Here is a 21,543-nt window from a genome sequence, read left to right on the forward strand (position 1 = left end):
TTCGTGGTTCTCAAAATGACAGGATAAAGCTTTCATTGTTTGGTGCATTGAAAAGTGTGCAAGTTGAGTTATTTCAGTTGTCTGCTATATTTGGAGTTTCTTTGTGATCAATTGTTATAGAGTGGTATTTTTTACTTGGGTCGCGACAACAAAGAAAGCCATGACTGTCTCGATCCTGGCCTTTGGGATATCAATGGGCACTCCCCTTTTACCAGTTCAACATAGACCCTATCCGAACAGCAAAATCGGCCCTTGTTTCTTTCCCCAGGACCACCACCGCGCGCGTCTCTCCATTCCATTGAGGTTCTCATCTCTGCCATATACCATGATGTTTCCTTTCTGGCACAGAGATGTCTTGACGTGTCCCGAAAACCAGAATTATTATCACTGTTCCTCAGTTTCATACTCAGGCTGTTGCACCCACGATCCTTGCAGTGCTGGCGTTTGCGAAGACATCCCTTCTGATTCCAACTCAGACTCATGTGGAGCAGGTGTTACTGTGACTGTGACCCAAACGGTTCTCCAGGGAGCTGCAACCAGTACTGTCAACACTCCGACAAGCTACTTAAATATGGCAACAGGTGAGGCGGGTGAGACATCCACAGACCCAAGCAGTCTCGGGCCCAGTGCCATTGGTACTTCCTCAGCGTCAGTCAGTGCACAGGCATCCTCTATTCCTTTTCCTTTTATCCCAATATCGATTGCCAATCCCACCTTGACAACCGTGGCACCAGGCACCACCTTGACCATCAGCCTGGCCTCCGCAACTCCCAGCTCAAGTGCCAATGCAACCGCCAGCGCTACATCCAGCAAATGTCCAAAACCGACTGCATCCGTAACGACAAAGCCTACGCCTACGCCTCCAGCGACGATTGCTGGAAGCGTCATTGGCTCTATGGCCGGCCTGGCTCTGATTGTTACCCTTCTCATTTGGTGTTGTAGGAGAAAGCGCAAAATAACCTTCAAGCGGAAAGTGCAAAAGATTGACCAAGAAGAGCAGTCAAACGAGCTGCAATCCGTCAAGGAAGAAAGAGACCAAGCCCTTCGGCGTCTCGAGCATGACAAGGCGATTCCAAGCCCGCGTTCATTTGACTTTGGCCTGCCTCAGGTACCCAAGACCTCCAGTCCTGTGATACCGCACCAGTGGATATAACTTGACGGCCCATTTAAGCCGTTCGAAGATGGCGGCGGCAAAACAGGTGTACAAGTTCCGAACCACCGTGCATTGTGTATACAAATGGATATGTTTACCCTTCCTTGCATTTCCCACCTAGTTTCTCCACTTGTCTGGACCATTCTGCCATAAGAAGGATTCGTCCTCAGCCTAGGACGCATGGGGGTTCATGATGTTGAATGTAGCTGGACGGCGCGGTGGCCACGGAGCAAACGCTGACGTATTGGGCAAAGTGCCTTGGCAGCTTAACCTTATATCATCCTTGTTGATTGCTGTGCTCAATCTTCAAGTTTCTTTCCCCCTGTTATGATGAGCTAGCTGTGCAGCTACGTGTTTGGGCAGCATCGATGCACAAAATGCACTGTTATATCCATTTTCTCCTGCTCTGTGTCTGAGAGTGGGGTCAGTGCTATGGGAAGGAAACATTGAGCGGTCGGGTTGGTGGGCCCTCTGTGCCCGGAGACTCTCTTTGTACACCACCAGAAAACCGCGATAAGCAGAGCCGTCGCCAGGTGTTCGTTGCATTGAGCGGAAGACATTTCCTATCTGCGCGGGCTCACGGGGGGCCTGTTGCTATCAGAGAGTGAGACCACACGTATTCTCGAACGTGCTCACGAGTGATGTGTACCAGTTCCTCGAACGAAGGAAACCCACTGTAGCGGGATGGCAACCGGGCCAATACGGGTTTTCAGCATTCAGGCACCTCTAACCTACCGAGTTAGGGCTGTCAGATGGATGCCCTTTTGCTATTTTGAACGAAGGAAAAGGACTTCAGCTCCGAATCATGGCTGTTGACTCTTTTTTGGTGTTTTTCTGGGTCACTCGGCGGCCCGAGATGTTTTTGGGGGGTTGTGTGGGAACGAATTCGCCCAGGGTAATGGGGGGAGGTATGTACGCGGTAGTGAAGACTGCTCGAAATATATATTGGTCCAGTACAGGGGGTGCGACAGTACTTCTCTTGAAAGCGCACATTTCGCAAGTTATTGTTGATCCCCGGTTCTCGACCATGATCTTTCCTCTCATCCAACACTTTTCCCACCGTCCCTTGTCTCCTTCCAGCTCGGACTGCTTCTGCACCAAAATCACAAGGTTCTGAGAAAATGTCACACGCCAAAAGCCACTATCCTTGGCCCTTCCAGATGGTCAAAAACCTGGCACAGTCGTCCAGAGCGCAGGGGCATGAAAAACCAGACCGATGACCAGGGAGTCGCTTGTGAAGAAGGGTCTCGGAGAGGAAGAGAGCGACGAGGAAAAGCTCCGACCTGAAGCCGACAGAAAGGAGCGTCATCTTGACAGCTTTCTTCCCACCAAGTTCACAGGCAGGCACTTCCGCGATCCATTTCGAAGGGATCGGTATCGGGGTCTTGCGGCAAAACGGAACGGGGCGTCCATCGAAGAGAATAGCCCAGTCGTGTGTTTGAGCTAACGAGGACCATGAAACAGTGAAAGAGAGACAAAGGCCGTCCGACTATCAGGGGACACCCAGGGAATAGATAGATTGATAGTTTGGAGGATAGGACGGGACTTGGGAAACCGACATGTGCTCCGCCCGCTTATCGAGACGAAAGTTATATCTACCGTCTACGTAGCGAGGGAATGTCCTGGGGAAAATGGTAAAAACCCCCCGTGTCCAAGACTGGATTTGTTATACGTATATCGGTTAATAGCAATGAAACAGAGGAGGATTAGCGAGGATGAAAAAAGGGAAAATCAACGCCGTGACTTGGACTGAAAAAGGCGGATATCATTCCATTTTGGGGACAAGTAGCGTGAGATTGATTTTCCTGATCCCATCCATCTCTGTTGCACTCAAGTCTGTGAAGGCATCTGAAGCACGATAGCACGAAGCACGGGCAAGATTTTCTGTTTGCTCGGTCACCCATGCCTTTCCTCGCCTCAGACCTTGGCCTGATACAACATTTGGCTGCCATTTCCTCCATCCCTTGCCCATGACCAGTCGCCCTATCCGCTATCCGTTCTCTCTCCCTCTCCCTTCCTCTCTCTGTTGGTGATTGGGGGCCTTTAGTTGATAGCATGAACCCTCCTGCTCAGACAAAGCCCATGGTATCCCTTGTTTTGTGATTTCCCAAAAAAGACAGTTGAAGACAAGTGAGAAGAAAACCACCATAAAAGATAACGGAGCAAAACCTTCTTGAGTCACCCATCGGCCCCGTCCCTCGATTTACCAGAAGGAACCCACCAACCTGGAGAATGTGTCAAACATAGAGTCCTTCACTCTTCCGGGGGCTCTGAAAATAGCCCGATCCTCACGCGATGGAATTGCGGCAATTTCGGTATCACGACAGCCATGAGGGCCATGAAGTTGATGGTAAAGTACGTGAAGTCGTAGTGCGTATAGTGCGTACTTAACAGAAACAGGACGATGGGTACGGTGAGAAGGAACTTTTTGGCGGGTGTGTACTGATCACCGTTGTCAATCTGCTCCCACATGTTCAGGTTGTCGTACGCTCCGGCGTTGAATTCAAAAGGCACGCCTCTAACCCAGTGAAACATTAGATATGACCCAGCCATGTAGGTTATGTTTGTGAGTGTCCACGATATCTCTTGAGTGACGCCGGGAATTATGTCGAACAGGATCTTGAGGCCGATTATCAGGACAGGGTGTATCGTCCAGGCTCCTACAAAGGATGTCAAATTAGTCCCTCACGCTCTTGCTAATATCAGGCTGTGGCTATCTCATTGTCGCGCACCTTTTGCATTAACCCACTGGGAGTTGAGGTTGGGAAGAGCTGACTGGTCGCTGATCTGCTCTAAGGACTCTGGAGGTTCTTGATATATGATACTGCTCGATCTCCTCCGCCGACCACTCTTGGTCGTGCTCATGGCTGGATTGTAGGACGACACGGGAGGGGCCAGTCTGGCATTGGCTTCGAAGGAGATGGAGCGGTGGAGGGTGGTTTGAGAGGTCATCGAATATTGCGGGTGTTGCAACGAGAGGATGGTATCTTGGGAGGTGTAGATGACGAGTTATGAGCGAAATAGTGCGAGGTGTGAGCTGAAGAAAGCCAGCATGTGGTCAGCAATGCGAGGTGATTTCCTCCGTGGGAGGAGAGTGGCGTAAGGTCCGTCCGTACCTGAAGTCGCCCCGAGGGGTTTGTAGCGGGATCGATCGCGTTCGGGGTGAGAAGCTCGACAGCAGACCGGATTCCGTGGTCATGAAGTGAAATAAATGACAGAAGATATTCAGATCAAGTTGGGAGGCTGCGGACGGGGTGTGCACAGGGTATATAAGATCCGGGGACACAAAGACAGAAGGTGTATGTAGTGAGACGCGCACGGTGTTCCGAATCGATGAGGTCTCAGATCGGATGTGAATGAGGGAAGGTGGCTCGGCGGATGGGGAATTGGTGACGGCGGTACCAAGAACGGTTGGGAAGTGGTATTAGAAGGGGGATCTAAATAGAGGGATCGGCCTTTGGTTAAAGAAGGCCACCATATGCCACCAAATGCCACCAGACAGAGGGCACAAAGGCACCTACGACTAAATGCACAGCCCAGCCGATAGGCCAGTGAGGCTCTCCAGGCCCGGCAAGCTCACACGACCCCCTTCGGAATGCCCCCATCCGTCTGGCCCAATTATTATTAGTGGACGGCTTTCTCAGCAACGTCAGACCTCTTGGCACCCAGCAAGGCCTGGATCAACGTAGCTCGCTGGGCGTCCAACACTTACGAAGTAGCTTCATTTGCCCTCATTTCTACCAACTACATCGCTTGAATTGGTAGAATCCGCCCTCCATAACGAAATAATTGGGATTGCATACGTCGAACGCTGCAAGATTATCGAGCTTTCCCCTTCAAGGCCTCGATGACAGTGTTGCTCTCACCACAGCCACCAGCCTCAGAACAATTCGTCGATTTGATGGAGCTTCACATATGTCACAAGATCATCAGTATGCGTTCAACGAATTCGCATTCCTGGCTCTGAACTCCCCAGGGCTTGTCCCTGGAACCCATGGCACCCAGAGCCGTCATCTTGACCTTCTGTCAGGAATATCGAGTACGTTGCCTATCTCCCCCGGGCCTCGCAAGAATATCCCGTAGTAAGAATTTGAGCAAGCCCCCAACATATGCATCCTCCTTCGGGAAGTACTTTCCAGTCCCGTTTGTGTAAGCTCGAAACCTTTTCAGATTTGCGAATACCTTCACTTGGGCGCCTGTTCGTGGTGCGTCCACTAGGTCCACGAGGTTTACATGCGTCCTTCGAGCCCGCTGCAAGTGGTCAACGGCGCCATCCCACATGGGCAATGGATATTCTGGGGGTGGAACAATACGTGGCTCACCTTCCGGCATTCCTCCATTTCGGTAGGTATAGGGACGATTTTCAAGATACGACACAAACCCTGCCAAGCGTCTAGATCGTCCCCGTCTGTACCATAGAGGTCGTTGAAATGCAGCACCATTGTTGATTTGAACCTCTGCACGGCCTCCCGCCTCGTCGGTTTTGACCGAAGGACTATTGGACGTTTGACTTAGCAAAGAACGAAACGATGGCTGAGAAGAGATGCTGACGAAAAGGGAGTATGTACTAACGCACTCTAGGACGACCCTCTGTATCTGGCTCGACATGAGCGAACTCGCATGTCGATTCAAAGCGGCAAGTCCCAGTATCGATATAATTGAAACAGACTCTGCCAGCCTTGCTGTTCATATTGAAAGTGGGATAAAAAGGATGTTTAGATGTCTTTCGCTGCGAGATATAAAGAACGCAGGTGAGAAGGTAAAGCAGTCAGGCAAGAGAAGCACGACGACATACACACCGGTCTCGTTCTAAATCATGAAACTCATTCACAGGTATGTTTCGTGGCCGGGTCATGCTCAATGCGCACCCCTGTCTTGACGGTCCTTTGTGACTTGAACCACGTTAAGTGAGCTAATCTAGGGCATCTTCTGGCTCAGCAAGCAAGGCCAGTGACTAGGTTCAGTACGAGCCCCCTACTATTTGCTTCTCACATGGTTTAAAAGTCTGAGATTGGCCGCCTGGCAAGAACGAATGACTCTGGACAGTTCACAGTAACCCACTTACGAGCGAGCACCCCGCCTTCTGCAGCCTGTGCTAATGCAGCAACCCAGTGTGAGCCAGCCTGCAGCTTCTCAACAGGTTACAGAAAGCTAGCATGTATGAGACCATGCGAGTGGCTGGCATGCTTGTGCGGTGCGCAACCTTCGCATAGTACTGGCCAAGATAATGCAGCTGGCCACGACGGAGACCTGCACAAGCGTCGACCAGACAGGCTTGTTGAAAGGCCCGGTCCACTTTTGCGCATGTTCCAGTCTCAAATGCCGCAGCAATCCAGCAATCCGGACTATCTTCACAAGGTCTTGAAAGCGGTATGTCCACTCTAGCTGCCTGTTTCCGCCTCATCTTTTCTCTCTGCACCTGACTGGAAAGCTGAGGTCGGAGCGGTGTTCCTGTCTCGCACAAGGGGGATACGATTCTGGAATGGTTTGGGACCAACCAGTCTATTGAGTCTGATCTTGCTAAGGCACATGTTGGGTACGCAAGCGCATATTCGCTACTATCAGATGTTTCGGTACTGAAAGACGTACTCCTCGTCCCGTCGAGCCGTACTACTAACTACGACGACCAAGAGGGCACGCACCGGCCCGGCTCCAGGCTCTAGCCAAGCCTTAACATTCGTATACAGCCTCTCGTCATATGATTGGAGGGCTGGAATAGTAAGGCATCCGCGCCAAGAAGTATATGAACTCCCAATATGAAGCTACTCAGGTCGATGAGGCTGAAACAGTTTTCCTCTCGCAAGCAATCTGCCGCCAGCCTGATCTTGTTGGAGCCTGCGCGACATTCATCCCACGGAAATAGAGCTCCTCTTATGGGCGGTAGCGACGCTTGTCGAGTTTGACCTAGCACTTCTTTTCCAAGATGTCACGATTCACGACAGGTCCGATGAGATTCAGGTACGTAACGCTACCGGGTGCGATGTTGAGAGGATACGCGTTGCCCCGCAGCCAGCAAGAGATCCTTCTTTCTTCACTGCATAGCTCATTCGCGATTTTCACAGGAAACCACTTTCCCACTACTATTGACTCCATCACCCTCCCACGGCTCCAAGATGGCCGATTATCGGGATCTGCTCGACTGGTACGTACTCAGACTCCGTCAGCTTCTCAGCCGCCTGCTAATTTGCCATAGGTACGATGACCTATACTCGCGTACTGTTGACCTCGTTGGCGACTATGCGGGTGATGAACTTTTTATCATCGAAGGAGACTCCTTGCTTCTCCATTCCTTTTCAGACGAGAAAATCGACTTCTCGCCAGGCTTGCAACTGCTTCATGCGACCTACGTCGTGGAAAACTTCCTGCGTGCCCTTCACCAGCGAAAATGCAAATTCCATGTCGTGTTCTTCAGCAAACATGCGTGCATGTGCATCCCTCAGAATATCCCCGGGCACCTTCACTCAAGGTATCTCCTTGCTCGAGAGGCCATGATTCAACACCTCAGCTCCAACCTTCCTCTCAGCGTCCCATCAATAGAAGTGAAAACCTTCGACTCCTATTCGACCCACGACTTTGACGAGTATTTGGCATCAACAGGAGCATACTTCTTCATGTGCCATGACGGCTCTTTTCCACGTGCGGACATTCAAGATAAATTCGAGGAGTCTTCAGAAGATGATGACGACGATGGCAAAGAATCCCCTGCTCCTTTCGAGACACAAGCCAGCTTTGATACAACCGACCTTTCCGGACACGGTGGAGGAAGACCTGGCAAAGGAAATGTCAAAGAAAGTCAGCTTGATCATGCTCGGAAGGTCGTATTGCGGCTGATGATCCACTGGTTCGTTGGTCATGGTTACAATGTTGCTCTCGTCACAACCGTGGAATTTCGAGACACAAAGGTAAGCTGTCTCCCCGCTCCTTGCTGTTATTTTGTCAAGAAATATCTCACAACGACATCAGGTCATGGCAATGATTATGGAAGGCTCCAGAATGCGAGTGAACCAGCTGAAGTGTACACAAAGCCACTTAAGCAACACATCTCAGATGGATGCTGTCCCCATCGCAGTGCAGGACTTGAATTCAAACGAAGAGGACGCCCACATGTCACGAGCAGAAGCCCTGGCAGAGGCTTTGGGGATTCTAGATCGCATGCTGGAGCCACCTCTGACGCAACGGGACTTGCTAATAGTCGCAACCCTAAGTCTCATGGTCAGATCTGGCAAAAACGGTGCCACTTTCGTACTAGAAGCATGTGCAATGCTCCTGCATGCGATCGTGATCCGGGACTGTCGCCTTTGTGATCGAGCGTTGGATGCCAGAAGCTCTGGTACAAATACGCGGTTCTTGACGGACTTTGTCGACACATCCCGCAACATTCTCATGTCAGCCGCCTGGCGAGACAGTGTCCTTCGTCAAAAACTACCATGTGACCTAGCTGATTTGCTTGATGGAAGGCTATTTATCAACATTGTGTCCGCGTTTCAGAGGTCTGGTGGTCAAATCGCTCCCTGTCCCTCAATGTTCTCGTCATTTAAAGAACTCACGTCTGTCCTGAATGACGCCTGCGGTATCAATTTGCAGTTTGAGTCATGGATCTCAGAAACTCAGTCTCAGATCACTATTGAACAACAAGACTTTCGCTTCAACCCAACAGAACCCTGGAGCGAGAACAGAGACTTGACCATCCTCACAAATGGATGTAAAGTTCGGACGACAGTACTCCCTTTCAGCAACCCGGTATTCGACAACCACCTCAGTCCTATCCAACTTGCCGTTGATGTGTCTGTCAGCAAAGCGGGCACATCACGAATCTTCAAAGAGCTCAGCCATTGGCACAATCATCAGCAACCCATCGACCATAAGGCCGCTCAGGCAGTAACAGAGTGGCAAAAGACGCGTGCTAACCGGCGAAATCAGCTCTTCATGACCGAAACTAGGGACTACGCCGCCAGCCTGACTAATGCGATCGGAGGTGTTTTCGATCCTGAGATTATCATTGTAGCCAAGTCAAAAACCGGACCGGGGAAGAAATTGGGAAGCTCCAGCAGATCCAAGTCTCTGCAAACCTCAGTCAACGGTGACAAGAAACCGGGCGCTAGAGCCAACGTCAAAGACCTTCCCCCAGCAAGGGTCCGGGAGAAGCAGAGTAAGGATGCTACTAGGCTGGAGCAAGCATGGAGTTCCATGAGAACCGAGTTTGCCAAAGAGCCAAACCTCACATCCAGATTCCTCAAGGTCAAGAACTACCTGAATGGTGTGCCGAAGAACAAGCGAGCGGCAGTGGAAGCTGAAGTGTCGGTATACTTGCTCAGTATTTTGGTCGAGATGTGGACAAAGAATTGTACGGCTGAAGACCGATTTCACGCGATGCCGATCATGGGATTCATTTGGAGCCAGATTCTTCACATCAAAAGATTGAAACAGGGCATCACCACCGACATTGCAGCATACGTCGCCAAAACTATCCAGGCCTTTCGTTTGCCAGCCTTGGGATCGCTTCAAGTACAAGAACCGTACAGCGCGAGCTCGTCAATGAGCTTGTACAGCCCCAAGCAAGAGGCCCTCGGTACTCAACTATCGCCTCTGGAATTCCAGCTCGTTCACGCAGGACCATTCTTTGATCGAGACATGGGCTCCGAGCCGGATCATCGGGTGCGTGATTTTGAGCCAGATAAATGGCAGCGAGACGTCCTGGACCAGATTGATGCGAAGAAGAGCGTCTTCGTGGTTGCTCCGACCAGTGCCGGAAAGACGTTTATTTCGTTCTACGCCATGAAGCAAGTCCTCGAAGCGGACGATGACGGGGTGCTGGTCTACGTAGCTCCAACCAAAGCGCTGGTGAACCAGATTGCCGCCGAGGTGCAGGCTCGATTCTCGAAAAAGTTCCAGTATCCTGGGAAGTCAGTCTGGGCCATACACACGCGCGACCACCGGGTCAACAACCCGACCGGGTGTCAGATCTTGGTGACGGTTCCTCATATGCTTCAGATCATGCTTCTTGCTCCGTCCAATGCGAAGACGTGGTCTTCTCGGGTCAGGCGGATCATATTCGACGAAATCCACTGCATTGGCCAAGCTGACGACGGAGTTGTGTGGGAGCAGCTACTCCTTCTAGCTCCGTGCCCTATCATTGCACTCTCAGCCACTGTGGGAAACCCACAAGAATTCAGCCACTGGCTGAGCAAGGCTCAGGAGACCAACGGTATCCAGCTCGAGATGATAGAGCACCATCACCGCTACTCGGATCTACGGAAGTATGTCTACAGTCCACCACAAAGATTTCTCTTCAATGGCTTTTCAGTCCGTTCACAACTGCCCTCTATTGGGGTTGACAACGCAAATGGAATGAGTTTCATGCATCCCGTCGCAAGCTTGGTCGACCGGACGAGAGGAATACCCGACGACTTAACTCTAGAACCGCGGGATTGCTGGTTGCTGTTCAACTCCATGAAAAAGCACCAGACACAGGCATTCCCCGTTGACGAGTCACTAGACCCTTCAAATTGCTTGCCACAGATCGTGCGCAAGGTTGACGTGATTGAATGGGAGGCTAAACTCAAGGCGCTCCTGAAGGCATGGGTAGAGGATCGCAAGTCTCCCTTTGAGGCGGTGCTGAGAGAACTGGAGCAGCCCGTAAGGAACGCACAACGGCCAGAGATCCAGATATCCTTGGGGAAAGTAAATGAAGACAACAGACCTCATCCGGTCCAGGAGACTGACTTCCTAGACACCACGCTGCCTCTTGTCTGTTCGCTCCATGACGAAGGAGCTCTTCCCGCACTGTTTTTCAACTACGACCGCAACGCGTGTGAACTCATATGTCAGCGTCTGCTCCGAGAATTAGAATGGGCAGAAGCTCGCTGGAAGGAAGTTAGCAAAACCTGGAAGACTCAGATCAATAACTGGGAAACTTGGAAGCTCAACCAGGAGAAACAGAACAAGAAGAAGCCGCCCAAGAAGTCAAAGAAAGGGAATGCCGACGACGAACCATCAACACGGGCCGAGCGGATGCGGGAGGCAGGCTCGGAAGAGTCAAACATGCTGGAACTGTTCAATCCCAATGATCCAGTCGATGGATTCCACCTAGCAAACATGCAAAGCCTCAGTCGCTCAGAGTTTCAGCAATATGCCACTGAGCTCCGGGAGCGTTTTGTGCCGGACTGGCTGATCGACGCCCTGAGGCGAGGCATCGGTGTCCATCACGCAGGCATGAACCGCAAATATCGCCAAGTGTGTGAGATGTTGTTCCGCAAAGGGTATTTGCGCGTGGTGATAGCCACCGGCACACTGGCCCTGGGTATCAATATGCCCTGCAAGACCGTCGTTTTCTCGGGAGACTCGATCTTCCTGACGGCCCTCAACTTTCGACAAGCAGCCGGTCGAGCGGGGCGCCGAGGATTTGATGTCCTAGGCAATGTGGTCTTCCAAGGAGTCCCATATTCAAAAGTCTGCCGCCTGCTGAGCTCGAGGCTCCCAGATCTCAACGGTCACTTTCCCATCACTACCAGCCTGGTGTTGCGCCTCTTCATCCTGCTGCATGAATCAAAACATGCAGAGTATGCCGTCAAGGCGATTAATTCAATCCTCTCATGCCCGCGCATCTACCTGGGTGGTCCAGAGTCGAAACACACCGTCTTGCACCATCTCCGGTTTTCGATCGAATATCTTCGCCGCAACCACCTGTTGGACGTCTCTGGTGCTCCTCTCAACTTCACTGGTTGTGTCTCTCACCTGTATTACACCGAGAATGCAAGTTTTGCCTTCCACGCGTTGCTCAAAAGCGGGTATTTCAGCAAGCTTTGTGTGGATATTCTTGTCAGACCCAACCACGTTTTGCTCACCTTGATGCTCGTCATGTCACACCTCTTCGGGCGTCGATACCTGAGACAATCTGTATTGGAGTCGCGCCACGCGGAATCACGGTGGTCGTCATCGGTCGTCGTGCTCCCACCTCTACCAAAAGAGGCAGCGAGCACCCTGCTGGCTCACAATGATCAAACATTGGACGTATATGCCGCTTATGTGTCAACCTACATCGATCAGCACGTCAAAGAGCCTGACCACTACCTGCCACTCACTGGACTAAAATGCGGCGGAGACAAGTCAATTGATGAGATCGGCGTGTCTGTATCTGCTCTTCCCCCGGCCCGTATCAATTCGGCTTTTGTCGCTCTCTCAGGCCATCGAGATGAGTGGAAGAGCGTCTCTGAGTTGTGTAAGATGGTTCGCAGTGGTGTCTGGCTAGAGGAGGCCGTAGTCCCGTATGTAGGCACCTACCCGAATGAGAGCACCGCTCTCTTAAATGCTTATCTTTACGACTTCTTCAAACATGGCAACGTGGAGGCTCTCGAGAAGGAGAACGGTATTCGCAAGGGGGAGATCTGGTTTGTCCTCAATGATTTCTCGCTGGTCCTTGCGACCATCGTGACCAGTTTCCAGAATTTTCTCAAGCTTTCTCTGCCGACCGGAACCGAGATGGGGGACATTATGGGGTTCGGTGATATGCACGAGACGCAACTTGACGACAAAGTCCTGGAAGCCGGTTCAGACGACAAGGGTACACCCAGTGCTCGGGTGTTGCCAAGTCGAGAGATGCCGACGAAGCAGGAATCAATTGTTACTAAAGCGGGATCCGGCCTTGGGAAGAAGAAGTTGGCTGACAGCTGGGACGACGAATCGAGTGACGACGGCGATGTGGCGGAAATCAATGGCGCCATTCCAGAAACCATGAACGAGGCGGTCAAGGCTGCTAAATTGGAAAAGAAGCGTCTTACGATGGGTGCAAGACGTGCGAAAGAATCGACGAACGAGCCGATCGCGGAGGAGGAAGTGGCCGATATTGAAGGTGGAAACTTGTTGATGGTTCTGAAGGCGTTCACCATGCTTCAAGAAGAGTTCAATCAGAAGTTCAAGGCAATGTGGGCATAAGCGCATAGGTGGGAAAAATGGATGTTGGTCTGAAAGAGTGCTATGGTGCACTGCAGCGTTTCCAGATGCTTCATGGGATTTCATGTACGATTAATTCCGACTTTGTACGAGCACGATCAGTCTCTTGGCTTGTTCCTGACTGGTCTTACTCAAAACGTGAAGGATATTCAAAGATAGAAGGACAAAATGAGCTTAGAGGTAGACAATTCAAAAGTGTTTGATAGAAAGGCTGAGGCTGTAATGCGAAAGGGGTCGATAACTCGTCAAGAATACACTAGTCCGTTCCTGACTAGCGTCTCGTCATACCTTCTTTTCTCGATTGCGATTCTATATCTCGAGGCTGCGGACGCCAGTCTGGCAGTGAACGGCGGCCTCCAGGATTTGGAAAAACGCGATCCCTTGTGCTGCGGACGCGGTTCTGCCTCTCTAAATGACGTCTTCCCCACCTCAGATGGCCCGGCTCGCAACCTCTGATGATGAGAGTGAGTCGAGAACCGCCGCTCTTGGCGTGAAGCGTGAAGCGAGACAAAAAGGTCAAGTCAACTCTGCACCTTTTCTTTCAACTGATTCTTCAATCTCGTCTCAATCTTCCCTCATGGGCAATGCAGCCTCGCAGCAGGCGGCTCCGGTGGCAGGAACTCCAGACCAAGAGCGTCTAGAAGACACTGCGCCGTTGACTGGCGATGCTGTCGGCACAATGACCTCTACCTCCACAGGCTTTGGAAACAACAGACTCGCTACAGGCTTCCGCGCTGCGCCCCTTCCACCTGCTCCTGACGAGCCGCAGCCCGGTATCAGCGAAAGTGACGGCCAATTGGACCCTGCGATACCGTCAGGAGATTCTATGGACGATGCAATCGAGATTTCTGACAACGAGCAAGATGAGTCCGATGATGGCGGCATGGTCATTAACATTGACCGTACCCAACATCATTCGTTCTCTGATGACATGGTTCTCGATTACGACGAGATGGAAACAAAGGATGGAGAAGAGGAGGAGGAGGAGGAGGGGGAAGAAGACGACGAAGGGGAAGAAGAAGGAGAAACATATTCAGAGGGAGATACAGAGTCCCAGTCGTCTACAAGAGAGGAGAGACAACCCCTCTCTTCTGCCGAGTGGGATGCTCACGACCAATTACAGGGCGACCTCGAGAGATTTTCCCGCACCGTCTCCGGTCAACTTCCCACGCATCCCACAGCGACCCCGGCTCAAGTACAATCGGGCCCGTACCTTGCAGATCTGAGCCCGGAAGAGCTGGAGCTTCAGCTGAAGTACGCCTTCTTCCACGTCAGTCGCCGCGATATCGACCTCAATCAGCCTGCTGTGTGCCTGAGCTGTCTCCAAGCCGGCCACGCCGAGCGAGATTGTCCCGAATTGACATGCATTCACTGCTCAGCCAGCCACTCTAGCCGCTTTTGCCCTCTGCTCCAGAGGTGCTCGAAATGCCGTGAGCGTGGACACGCTGCTGAGTCTTGCCCCACAGGCTTGAAAGTCACTACGGGATCTTGTGACATCTGTGGTACCCCGGGCCATGTGGAACCGACATGTCCTCAGCGATTCTTACCATCTTTCGGGACGCCTCACATTGGTCCTACCAAGCTCTGGATCTCTTGCTGCATCTGCGCAAGTAAATCCCATCTCGTGGGTGACTGTCCCCGGGCCAACCAAGCCGCAGCGGCGAGATGGTCGTTAAAGTCATATGCTCCGGAACAGATTATCAATCTAAGTCTCGAGCCGGGTACAAAGCAGAGAGAAAAAGAAACGGCCAACCATGGTTTACGGCCAGCAGGGCTCAAGATTAGAGGTCGTGCCGCCCTTCACAGTGCGCGCAGCCCCAGTGGCAGACAGCAAATAGACAACTCCGACAGCGACGAGCAGTTCCTCAAACCACGAGTTCAGGACCGTGGAACAAAGCGTGGCAATTTTACGATCGCAACGCAGACATCGAATGGGAGCGTGTTACCTAGCGCGAAACCGAAGAAGGTGGTGCTTACGGATTTCCTCAACGCGGTAAACAACCAAAGGCAGGCTGGCAGAGGGCGGTTTGAGCTGGTTTACGGCGACCGCGGGTAAGGTCCCATCCCCCCATCCCATCCCCCCTCCTTTTTTTTTGAAGTGCGACTTGAGTACGTGAGTACGGTTACACTTGTCGCTGATTTATTCCTTCAGCCAAATATCGTTCATAGACCGTGGAGATCCACAAAACTCGAGGGTAATCAACGGCAATGCGAGGCAGATCGAGGTGATCCAGAACTGGTCGAGGTAACGTTGAATCAATCCCAATAATAAAAATCCACAGGCTGACGCAGGTGTCCTACCTATTAGGTCACGACATCCGAGCGACGCATATCTTGTTTAGGAAACAGCAGGCGTTCACCGAGACATGGCCTTCAGACCAGCACCGCGACAAGCTGCTTCAGCGAATTCCAACCGCACCTTCTCCACTTGGTTCAGCGGAAGGCCATCCTCAAACCAACAACAACATCAAGCAGCCACTGAGCACCGATATCCGACCAGGTCCCAGGTGCAAAGAGCAGCAGCAGCAGGGAGAGCCGACGACGCATAACGTGTGCCGTGGAACATGACGAGCAACTGACAGACACGTGCGTTACACACTCAGAGCATGAACCAGCATGGGAATTTCCGCGAGGGAGACCAGGCCCAGGGGTGCAAAGAGCAGTAGGAAGAACTGACGCCGCGTAACATGTGCCGTTGGCCATGACGAGCATGTAGTGTGTGCCTTACACACTCAGAGCACAAACCGGGGCAGTGCAGGAGCCAGCATGGGCATTTGCAGTGGCAAGCGTATTACGTTATTTATTAGTGCTGGGTTGGCGTGGAGTCTAGGATAGATACCTAGACAAGATACCCTTTTCATGCGCAGGCAGGATGCGACGGAATCAAAATGCAGGGCATAACAATGAGCTTTCGAGCTTGCAACCCACAGACACAGCGAGCTTAGGAACCACACAAAGCAAAGACTCCTGGAAAATTTTTTGCGTCTCTACTTTCTGGGTGCTTAAAACTTCAAACACAGAGACCGGACTCAACCGGTGAAGATTACCATGCGAAAGTACACACGAGTGTTAAATGGTTCTCATTGACGCCGGTTCGAGTTTACATACATTAGTTACAGAGCCCTCCTCCCTCTTTTTGCGTTGGAGATCTAGCCATGTCTTGACAAGCACTTTCTTTCCCTCTCAACCTTGCTGAGACCACAATGCTGGCAAGTGATTGATTTGGTTTGTTGCTCTTACAGCGAGCGGGGGATGGCCAAAGACTTGCAGTGCACCAAGTGTTTCTCTCTCTCATAACAGCGGCTGTAGATTCCACCAAGCGTCTCCTTGGCCACCGGCTGTCTCTTTACCAGTCAATCTTCCTATCCATCATCAGCTGGCTGTTATCCCAATGCCCTTCCTTCCGCACGCTCGGGTCGTCCCTTGGTTGGGAGGAGCTGTCGAGGGCGGCGGAGGAAGGTTCTGATTGCGAGGATGATTGGGCCTGCTCACCACCGTTGGCATACTCCAGCATTGTCACATCCCCGCCGTTGCTTAATTTCAGAGTGGGTGGCATAGCTGTCATCTGGCTTTGAGGCTGGTCTGTACGTTCCGGGACGGTAGGGGCCGCATCATGGGGCGGATTCACAATCTCCCGTTTGACCGTCTCCGCCAGGTCATCGATCCGATCTGCATCCAGGTAGATCAAGAGGTACGGGTTCGGAGGCGGGTTCAAGCTACTCGCGCTGGCTGGCTGTTGTTGACCTTGGGTTTGGGTTTGTGCGTATGGGTTTCCAAAAATCTCGTTCAGATTTGTGACAGTGGAGACGCGATCGTCATTGTATTTCCGCCATACCTCTTTTTTGTGGTCGTATATGTACACCCAGTAGTGGCCTCCACCGGCGGAGCCGCGGTGGAAGAACGCCGCGTGCAGGCGGTAAGGGTGCTTGCGCATGTCGACGAAGGATTCTTTGATTTGTTGGGAGAGGTGGGATACGCGGGCACGGATTTCTGTGGACGAGAGGTTAAGACTTCATCGTCAGGTGGAGATAGAAGGAAAGGAAATCTTTACCTTCGAGCTCAGAACGAGCATTTTCAGCTAAGATACCGAGAGTAGCGATGGCGTTTGGACTGATGTCGAGTTCGCCTGATATTTGGTCTCCAGGTACTTCTGCCAGATATTCCAAGACAAGCTTTGCATCTTCGAGAAGACCCGGGATATCTGCAGATTTGCCCTGCGCATGATGTTAGCTTGCAAATTTTCAATCCATCAACGGAGGGCCTTATAATCTAACATATTTTTCCTCAAGCTCGTCTCTCCGTGCGACAAGTGATGCTAACTCCTTCTTAATCTCCCACGTCTGCTGTCGTCTTTGCATTAGGTCAGAGCCAGCCGAAGTCTCAAGGTATCTATCCATGTAGATGGTTTCTGGAACATCGACGTGATAATTCAGCTTCTCTTGACGTTTTATCTCGTTGTTCCATGACACTCGGTCCAAGGCTATGCTCAAGACCGGCGGCAGACTGACGATTGAGGTATAGGCTTTTGCGCCATCTTGCGCATCTTGGAGATCGAACTCATTGTCAATCGCAGCATATACATCAACGGGCTGATGGAACACACGCGTGATGATATTGAGAAACGGTAGGGCCTGGGGTGCTTTTTTTTCAGGTTGGCTATGGACCACCTGTTGCCCGAAGAATAGATCGTGCACTTCGTCGCGTTGCTCTCCCGACTTGTCAAACCCTGTAGGCCGCATGGCGTAAGACAGCTGGATGATGCAGTGATTCATGACTTCGGTTACATCTTGTTGACGTGCATACTCTTCCAGCGTGGTTGTAGTATTCTGGACGGGTTTCCGTGGAGGCACTGGCGGTGGCTTTCCAGGGGGTGGGGCGTATTTCAACAATGCCGGATCTATACCGGAAGCCTTTTCATCGGTATTTCCCGACACTGCTTCTGATTGAGCACTTGAAATCATTGGCGCTGCTGTTGTAAGAGGCTGCCCCGTCCAAGGAGACAGGGCCACCGATGTTGTCGTAGGCTTAAAAGGTGACACATTCTCCTTGTTGTCCGAAATTGACATATGTTCGTCTGTCTCCACGAGCATATTCCGGTCGTCGTCAGGCGTTGATACCAAAGTGGCTTCACTGCCACTGTCGTTGGCTGCGAGATTGTCGACATACTGGACCTCGGTACCTGCGTCCTCTCTTGTATCCACCTTCGACGTGTTGGCATCTTGTGTCATGTCAACGTTGGCGGCCATAGTGTCGGTTGGAGACTGGATAATTGTAGTATCCGTTATCCCATTTGCCTCAGAGTCAACTACTGGCGCAAGACCTGAAGCAGGTAGCGTACCGATTGAGCCTAAGCTGGGCCGCTCATTCGATTTGAGTGTTGACCTTCGACGCATCTTTTCTTTGACACTTTCGGTCTCCAGGGTCAATCGGGCCAGCTCCTGCTCCGGCTTGATGGATGAACGGGGTGTCTGTATCATGCCGCGGAACAGAGACGCCAGGCTGTCGACAAATCTCTGCGCAGTTTGGACCTCTTTGACGCTAACCTTTCGCTGTCCAACGCGCTTTTGCTCCATGCTCTTCTCGTCCAAGGGCATCTTGTATTCATCAAAGTTGAGAACCAACTGTCGCACCTGGTTCATTGTAAACAGGAACTGCAACAAGCTGTTCAAATAGCAGGTATTCCCAATATTTTCGAGTCCAACAGGTTCCTCCGGCTTGCCCTGGGGTTCTTGGGGGGCCCTGCTGTGTAAGTGATCCAACAAAATCGAGCTATTCCGGCCTTTGGCGATAGCGGCAAGCGCTCTGTTGTAGTAGTCCACACTGCCGGGATTTTCGTCGACGGCTATATTGTACTGATAGAGGATCATTTCATCGTCAATCTCACGGTTGTCAATCTGAAGGGCTTGGTAGCCTTCAGCAGGCTCCATGTGGCTCTGCATTTCGTTGGAAAATCCGGAGTCAATCCAGTTGGATAGAAAGCGACTTTTGCGGTGCTGGGCAATTAGGCGAACGGCTTGAATGGCTTGCTCCTCTAGGGCTTTGTTTTCGTTTGTCTGAAACACATATCAGCGCGGATCAAGCCACAAATAAGTACGCGACAAACCTTGACAGCAAACAAAGCTTGAATGTGCTCGTCTTCGATTGTGGGATCGGCATCTAGGAAGGCAAGTGCTGACTCGTAGCTGTCAATAACTGTGGTAACTATGTGAGTAATTGAATCTCAACCGAACGATGAGCGCCGACTCACTGTTCATCGCAGTGTCTGTGATGCGTTTACTGTCACGATGAACTCCTATAATGCGGAGATAATCTCTCAGTTGATGTTCGTGGCCCGGTGAGTCTGCCAGTTGAGCTGTAAATGAGCCGATGATGTCCTCGTCGCTGACCGGACCTCCAAGGCCGGTCAAATGAAAGGCTTTATATGCTTCATCCAACATTTCTGTATCAAACCGGCCCCGTGAGGTCTCTAATACAGCTTCAGTCTCTAAAGCTTCACTCTGACGTTGATTCCCAATGTACTTGAGGTTGGTGAGATACAAATGTGCATTTGGAGGATCTGTTTGCACCTGCCAATGGTACGCTTTCGCAACAAGTTGGTCAGACAAATCCATCGGACAACCAAGAGCAGTGAAAGGACTACGTCCACGTTAGCTTGCTCCACGATAACAAGGGAAGGGGGTCGCCTGTACGAAGTTTTCATTTCAGGAGCGATTTTAGCAGTCCTGCTGCCTGGATGCGTGTCATCTGCGATACATTAGCGCATTTCAACCCGACGCGGGCAGGCGACTCACAGTCCTGACACCCTAGGGCCCGTGAAAGTTCCCTTTCAGCGGGCACAGGAGGGGTGACATCTTGCAGTTGCTGTCGCTCTTCATAGGGACGCGACAAAAGAAGAGCCGTCAACTCGTGTTCGGCATTGTCTAACCAGAGGTTGACGGGACTCTGGTACGGTAGGTTCTCCTCGAAATTTGGTTCTGGGACCATCCAGCAATCCCCGGGCTGATAGACATGGAGTCAATATACATATATCAAGATCCGCAACTTCTCCACCTACCACAAGCTGGAACCCTAGGTGCTCCAGGACATCCTTACAAGCACTGCCCTCTGGTCCAAATCGAACGATGAATCTCCGATTTGACAGGTTGATTGATCTATACTTTGGATCATCTCTTGCACGCCAGGAGTTCCTCAGATATGCTCGAAGGTCATGCAGGACGTCCATTGGCCCAGGGTGCCGCATCCCCTCTGTATGTCCTTCTCGCTCGCGGAAAGCGTCCTCTGTTCTCTGACGAAGCAGCGAATGATCGGTCAGGGTATGAATGTCGCTAGGACGCAGCACCGGTGGGCTGTAACGTACGGTAACGGTGGCGGAGCAGGTACGGGAAGAACATCGGTAGGAGTATATTTCATCTTGAGAGTCCGGATTCCTGCGCTCCCACGCATTCTTTTCCAGCGGCTCTTGAAAATCTGATCTCACCAGGTGATGGAGAGGATGCTCAACGCTCGGACAGGGGCCGTTGTTGAATCTGATGGTGTAATCGACCTTGACATGAAGATGCACGCGGCACACTTGACAGAAAGCTGCAATGCTCCATATTGACTGCGGACCGGGCCTCTCGTCCAATGCGGGAGGTTCAGACTGTCTCGGCTTCAGACCAAATTTGTGTCTGCAGCCCTGAAGAGGTAGGAGGTCGGCCAAATAGGGGACATGAATGAACTTGAGAGGAGAATCAGCCAGCAGGTTTGGGAGGTCCTCGGAGTCCCGCCATGGCTCGTAGAGTGTTAAATCCTCAAGGAATGCTGGGGCAGTTCGACCTGTGGGATCTCGTTACTATACAGTATCTCTTTGGCTCTGTTTCTTGTCTACGCACCAGACCCTCTGATCGGCGCAATGAAGGACCGGATGTTGCCTTGCACGCCGGCCATGCAAGTCGGTTCGAAAGCGATTGACCAGCTCTCCGAGCCAGCAATGAGGGCAGGCGTGCAAATGGCCTGTCGCCGGATCTAGACAGAGCGGAATACGGATGATCTAGGCTCATGCGGGCGAGGGAGATTCGGAACCGGGTGACTACTGTAATAGATGGTTGAAACTGGGATTCGAGCAACGGAGCAGAGAACTGAACTGGATCTTCCCCAAGACCGTCACCTCCGCAGTCTTCTGTCGAGCAGTGACAGAAGAAGCGTCAGACAGTCCAAATCATATGTGCAGTCAATATGCTAGGTGCCAGAAGAGTCCAGGAAGTTCTACCATAACCGGGGAGAAGCGTGTATTCGTAGCAGCCTGCGAATGGCGAAATGCATATGCGACTCGAGAAGCCGTAGATTCCAAATCCGGGGGCGCGTAAGGCGGCGCAGCTATGGTTTGGTTTGGGAAATCTCCTCGGCAAACTTGCCGCCAATGCGCTGGATTCGAGGCGAGCGAGGATCCTGCCTTGACTGCG

At 51.7% G+C, this 21,543-nt stretch overlaps 5 protein-coding genes across 5 annotated transcripts; 3 read left to right on the plus strand and 2 right to left on the minus strand.

The window, feature by feature from the left end:
* Positions 1-571: 571 nt before the first annotated feature.
* On the plus strand, positions 572-1,153 carry Z520_05568 (uncharacterized protein; the record flags this gene model as incomplete). The annotated part of the gene is made up of 1 exon (XM_016776071.1): positions 572-1,153. The coding sequence occupies one exon, from the start codon at positions 572-574 to the stop codon at positions 1,151-1,153; it is 582 nt and encodes a 193-aa protein (XP_016633230.1).
* A 2,253-nt stretch (positions 1,154-3,406) lies between these two features.
* Positions 3,407-4,105, minus strand: Z520_05569 (uncharacterized protein; the record flags this gene model as incomplete). The annotated part of the gene is made up of 2 exons (XM_016776072.1): positions 3,407-3,813; positions 3,886-4,105. The coding sequence occupies 2 exons, from the start codon at positions 4,103-4,105 to the stop codon at positions 3,407-3,409; spliced, it is 627 nt and encodes a 208-aa protein (XP_016633231.1).
* Positions 4,106-7,266: 3,161 nt separating this feature from the next.
* Z520_05570 (uncharacterized protein) lies at positions 7,267-13,084 on the plus strand (the record flags this gene model as incomplete). Its single annotated transcript, XM_016776073.1, has 3 exons — positions 7,267-7,295; positions 7,347-8,055; positions 8,117-13,084. 3 exons carry the CDS (start codon positions 7,267-7,269, stop codon positions 13,082-13,084), a joined length of 5,706 nt encoding a protein of 1,901 aa, XP_016633232.1.
* A 451-nt stretch (positions 13,085-13,535) lies between these two features.
* Positions 13,536-15,651, plus strand: Z520_05571 (uncharacterized protein; the record flags this gene model as incomplete). The annotated part of the gene is made up of 3 exons (XM_016776074.1): positions 13,536-15,154; positions 15,272-15,347; positions 15,445-15,651. 3 exons carry the CDS (start codon positions 13,536-13,538, stop codon positions 15,649-15,651), a joined length of 1,902 nt encoding a protein of 633 aa, XP_016633233.1.
* A 797-nt stretch (positions 15,652-16,448) lies between these two features.
* On the minus strand, positions 16,449-21,028 carry Z520_05572 (uncharacterized protein; the record flags this gene model as incomplete). The annotated part of the gene is made up of 8 exons (XM_016776075.1): positions 16,449-17,092; positions 17,154-17,316; positions 17,377-19,155; positions 19,206-19,294; positions 19,350-19,738; positions 19,872-20,101; positions 20,157-20,917; positions 20,974-21,028. The coding sequence occupies 8 exons, from the start codon at positions 21,026-21,028 to the stop codon at positions 16,449-16,451; spliced, it is 4,110 nt and encodes a 1,369-aa protein (XP_016633234.1).
* Positions 21,029-21,543: the final 515 nt, after the last annotated feature.

The sequence above is a fragment of the Fonsecaea multimorphosa genome (genome assembly GCF_000836435.1).
Source record: "Fonsecaea multimorphosa CBS 102226 unplaced genomic scaffold supercont1.9, whole genome shotgun sequence".
Taxonomy (NCBI): domain Eukaryota; kingdom Fungi; phylum Ascomycota; class Eurotiomycetes; order Chaetothyriales; family Herpotrichiellaceae; genus Fonsecaea; species Fonsecaea multimorphosa.